Source organism: Pelobates fuscus, chromosome 3, assembly GCF_036172605.1.
Source record: "Pelobates fuscus isolate aPelFus1 chromosome 3, aPelFus1.pri, whole genome shotgun sequence".
Taxonomy (NCBI): Eukaryota; Metazoa; Chordata; class Amphibia; order Anura; family Pelobatidae; genus Pelobates; species Pelobates fuscus.
Genome location: NC_086319.1, coordinates 405,172,749 through 405,178,107, shown reverse-complemented (window position 1 = coordinate 405,178,107; position 5,359 = coordinate 405,172,749). Strand labels below are relative to the sequence as shown.

Here is a 5,359-nt window from a genome sequence, read left to right as displayed (position 1 = left end):
AAAATCAAGTCAATGCTGTAGCTTTGTACTGTGTTTAGCCATTGCATACGACGTTATACTAAATATTCACCGATTGTTATCATGCATGCTGCCTAATATTATTAAAATAGTCACAATAAATTATATCTATTTTTATAACAAATTGTGATTTTATTTGTATGGAATACATTTCACTTACATTATGATCTCTAAGATCCAAGAGAATTGAAATAGTGGGCAATTCTCAACTGTATAATATCATCCCATAAATATCCCCACAGAATAAACCAGCCACTCAATCCAATGCATTTGTTTATTTCAAACCTGCTTTCCGACAATTTAGTTTGAAGGGGAGCTTCCCAACTATGCCAAAAACTGTGAGTATGACAAGACTCAAAGAGACAAAAGCCACCACCACCCATAGCTGCACAAGGCTAGATACAGGAGTCACAGTGTGGGCCTGGCTCTGTTCTGTGCTGATCACCAGCAGAGGTCCCAGTGTGGTCACTTTATGTTCTTGCACTAAAAAGGTGGAGTGAAAGTGTTAAACATTTGACAGAGAACTAGTCTACACACATTTACACAGTAACCAATGTTTCACTAGATTACATGAGAGATTTACAGTTACAATATTCCACTGATCACAGACCATGATCAAAGTCTAGTTTCTTGGTGGTTGAAATCCCACATGCTTATTTAACTCACCAGGATCAGCTTCTCTTTTGCCAATTCTACTCTGGCCAGGATAGAGAGACCCAAAACGCCTGCTCTGACCTGCAGTAGCACAGGTCATACTATCACAGCAGCTACATATCCCACTAGTGCCTGCCACAGCCATCCATCTAAGAAGAAAAGCACATGTTTAAAAAAGGTCCTGCTTACAGAAGAGCATTTCCCCAAAATCCTAGAGGATGCTTACAGGTTGGTGGATTTTCTGAAGGAACAGGCCTTGTTCATGGGATCAGGTACCTGGTTCTCTGCAACAGCTCTCAGGTTACAGGTGATGTAGACCTAGGATTAGAGAAGATATTTATACAGAAGTACTCCAAATAGTGGAGATTTGGGATTAACTGCTAGACAGTCTCACCATTGAGTTATCAGATCCAACAAATCTGAAGGCATCAACTGTGAACTGGAGCCGGTCTGGTGTGGGCCTCGGGGATCTAAAGGCAGAGGACGAATCCTCCTGCTTGCCATCCAACAAACACCTGCAAAGCACAGACTGGTTTAGAAGTGGTATTACCAGCTACCACAAATACACAAGTGGCAAAACCTACCCATTCTGAGTAATGATCTCATAACGAGGGCTGGAGGTGGCATCAGGGGATAATGTCGCCACACAGCTGTCAACGAAGATCTTCATAGGCACATGGTTTGTGGTGTCCACAGAAGCCTCTATGTGGAAGATGTCACCTAAAGTGAACACTGTAGAGGTCTGTGGGGCACTCCAGTCATCTAGAAGTTTATACATGAAGATAGGGTAAGTGACAGTTGAGTCAGAAGGCACCTGTAATATCCAGCCTTTAATTACCATTCATCAGCTTCAACGAGAAGGACAGATGTTCCTCTGCAGATATGGTGGAGCTGTAGGGAATCCATGTTGGTTTGATGGCATTGCTGCTCACATTTCCATGTCTGCAGCGATAAAGTGAATACGTTAGATACCACTTGTTATGATATGCCAACAGAAAGTTAAATATTTTACAGATTTAAGTGTTGCAAACTAATCCCCCCTCCCAATTTTTGTAACCCAGTTCTCATTTCCAGTTACATAAACGCATTAAAATGTCTGAACACAAATTTTCCTGGACATGACACATTCAGTAGTTAAATGTTTTTGCCAATTGTTGCTGTTCTATGCTATGCTGGCCAGTGTGTAAGGCATGGTTCTGTTCCTTAAACACACTGTAGACACCCAGACCACTTCAACTCATTGAAGGGGTCCGGGGACAGTGTCCCTATTGCTGCAATTTTAAACACTGCAGCACCAAGTCAGCCTCAATGCTTTCCTATGGGGAGGTCTAATGCCCTCGCTATCGAGACAACTGTGTTATAGTACAGCAGACGTTGGCTCTTGCATATGAAGCACCATGAGCTTAAAAAAAAAGGACCAGCAGGAAGATTGCAACCTTGGACAGATTCAGGTCCCCAAGGGAAAAAAAAAAAAAAAAAAAAAAAAAAAACACACACCACTCACCTTGCCTTGTGGCTACCGAACACCAAACAGAAAAGTCACCATTCCGGAAATTGAAAAACATCAAAGCTCACTGATGGTGATAGAAGCTTCGTAGGTGCAGCCAAGACCATTCTACCCATTTTTTTATTTTTTTTAAAGGGGGTCAATATTAACCTGTGGTAGAAGCACCGGATGAGAATCACAGCAGAGTTGGTCCGGATGATTGGGCTGTTCCTGGAAGGAGTCGGACTGTAGGTCAAGTTTGTGCTGTAGATCAGCCAGTCAGAAGTCGTCTGCAGACACAAGGCAAGATATTCAACCATTTTCCAGTCAGTCATTTTGACCATGTTTATGAGGAATAAAAAAAAAAATAAAAAATAAAAAAAAAAAACACAAACAAAACCCCACACCACAACAAAATACACTTGCAAAGAGTGGGGTTTAGGGTTAACGACACAAGACAGAATAAAAATGAAGTGAAAACAGGACCAAACATGTAGACATAAGGGTCAACATTGATAAAATTCCCTCAAGGAATAAAAAGTGGAGTATTCTCCATATTTTGAAGATTCACACTAGCAGTTTAGGTCATGGCACAGTGTACTGGCTACAACCAAGTATTGCAGATCGTGTCAAGATTGCCACTTTCACATTCAATTGCCCATAAAAAAAAAAAAAAAAATCAAACCGTTGAGACGATTGCAACCTGCACAAAGCAAGGTTAATGCAAGAGAAGAACAAAACCAAAATATGAGTCTCCAGACAAACACTCAAAAAAAAGGGACATCTGAGGCAGATTTAAGAGGTGGCATTTGCAGGGTTAAAGTGTCAGAATTTTTAAAGGGACAGTTATGGAATTTGCTTGGGCTCAAACCCTTGGTCAGACCTTGTCCTTAGCCTGAGTAAAGTTATGAGATCTACCTTCTGCCCAGTTCTTCCTGATAAACAGATCTTGACATGGGCTCCTCAGTGTCACTTAAAGTCAACATAAAGGGAGAGATCAGACCGTGCAGAGACAAACCTCACCTACCAATAATACACAAGACCGGCCTAGTCAAGTCTACCGGAGCAGTATAGCAGTAAACCTTTTTATCATACGTAAATAGCAGAGGTCTGCAGATGGCTGACCATACATCAGGTCTCTTTGGGGAAAGAATTCACACCATTGGCCAAAAGAAAAAAGTAATACCATGGATTTTGTAGCACTCAAAGCCATATCAATGAGTATGAGTGCTACAGGTTAAGTTACAAACCAGTTTAGAAATCAGTCAATAAATAAAATATTGTTGTGTGCAAGTAACATTTTAGTTGAATTAGTAAGCAAGTGTCGGGAGGTATGCTGTAGTGTTTCCCAGATTTGTAGTACAAACAGTGTGGGAGTTCCTTTAAATTGAAGGCTTAACAGATCATGGCTTCACTTACATCAAGGAGTTGCACAACTTCCACCAGGTGACTCAATCCACCTAAAAACACCAAAAGTGTTTTAACAGAGCGGCACCATAATCCATTATACTCCTGTTCAATGGCTTAATACCAGAAACATCACTTTTGCCACAATTTTTTCCCAGATAGTAAACAAGCATGGAGACCCCACAGACAGAAGTTTAAATACATCTACCTACTGCACATCACATGAAAGATCCTTGTTGCCAGTGACCTAACAAGCAGACGCAATAAGGTAGCATTTTAACCAACATCTACAGATGGGGTTAAACAACCGATATGGTTAACGGTCTCTTTAAAAGAAATACCAGTGGGGTTGTGTACTAAACAAAAGTGAGAATGCAAAAAAAAAATTAAAAAAAAAAAAAAAAAAAAAAAAACCCACACACAAATCAAAGGCCAAGGTAATAAATCCAAAGACCATGACAGATTTTTATTTTTCCAGTTTTGCTATTTTGGAATGTTATTTATATTCACTTTGTCTTCAGGGCAAGTCTCACTTTAGTGAATTAACCAACCAGTGTTGTTGGTAATGGGATGTGCACTTTATTTAGGTGTTCAGCAACACCTTGACAATACAAATCTCAGACCCTCTCACCTGTAAGGTATTGCCACAGTCCTGCAGCCCCTGCTGGAAGATCACCGTAGTTGCTGTACTCTGGGAGCTTGGAATACACTGCCTGGGACCCAGTCTCAGATCAGAGGCTTTTACCAGCCGCCCATTTCCATAGAGATCCCTCTTTACAATTACCACCATTGTGTCCTCCATACATTGCACGCTAATAGGATTCTGGACAGAAGTCTGCAGCTGTCTGGACTGACCCACCACCCCAACATTCAGCCTGGAGGACCCCAAACCAGACTGTGTCCTCCCCCACCAGGAGTCATACTGTCTCCGATTCCTGGCTAGGACATGCTTCCTGGAAACCACCAACTCTGGGCCAGAGACCAGTAACACCAATAGAAGGCAACTCAGTCTAACCCACTGTCCCATTCTGACTGCAGTACAATGACTACCTGTACAGCCCTGCCCTTTATATACCTCTCCCACCAGCTGCAGGTAGGTACCTCTAACTAGGAAAGGTAATCTGTATAACCCCACCCACCACCTGCAGGTAGGTTCCCCTAACTAGGAAAGGTAATCTGTATAACACTACCCACCACCTGCAGGTACCTCTAACTGGGAAAGGTAATATGTATAATTCTTACCACCAGATGCTGGTGCATCTAACTGGTACAGTTAAAGGTACTTCACTGCCCAAATGCACAATAAATATAATCACTGGTTAGTAGATATACACAAAATGAATATGTGCACGCATTTAATTATACATTATTTCATTGGGGGTAAATCTCCACTGAGCTTACCAAACCTGCTATCTGATTGATCAGCCAGGGCCCGTTTTCTGACTGAAAGCCAGCAGGAGGTGTAACCAGGTTAATTTACAAAAGTGTTGATTTCTATTGAAATCTGCATTTTATTTCTAAATAATAAAAAGCTAGGACACACTTGTAACACATAAAAGCTCTTTAGCAAGATAAACTCCCCCCACTGGCTACAGATACCTCTGAGTGGAGCAGGTGATCGGTATAACCCCTACCATCACCACCTATAGCAATGGGATATTTTGTATAGGATTACAGTACATCTCGGCTATCAATTACAATTACTATTTTTTATATAGCTACAAAAAATTCACACAAAGTGCAAAAAAAAGGTGAGAAAATGGCGCTAGTACTATTAATAAGTGCGACTTCCTC

At 41.2% G+C, this 5,359-nt stretch overlaps 1 protein-coding gene across 1 annotated transcript; it reads right to left on the bottom strand.

Moving 5' to 3' along the window:
* Positions 1 to 289: 289 nt before the first annotated feature.
* Positions 290 to 4,592, bottom strand: LOC134601538 (zona pellucida sperm-binding protein 3-like). The gene is made up of 8 exons (XM_063446055.1): positions 4,197 to 4,592; positions 2,330 to 2,448; positions 1,511 to 1,614; positions 1,257 to 1,434; positions 1,067 to 1,187; positions 899 to 990; positions 685 to 821; positions 290 to 501 (listed from the first exon to the last, which is right to left on the bottom strand). The coding sequence occupies exons 1-8, from the start codon at positions 4,590 to 4,592 to the stop codon at positions 293 to 295; spliced, it is 1,356 nt and encodes a 451-aa protein (XP_063302125.1). The 3' UTR covers positions 290 to 292.
* Between the last annotated feature and the right edge of the window lie 767 nt (positions 4,593 to 5,359).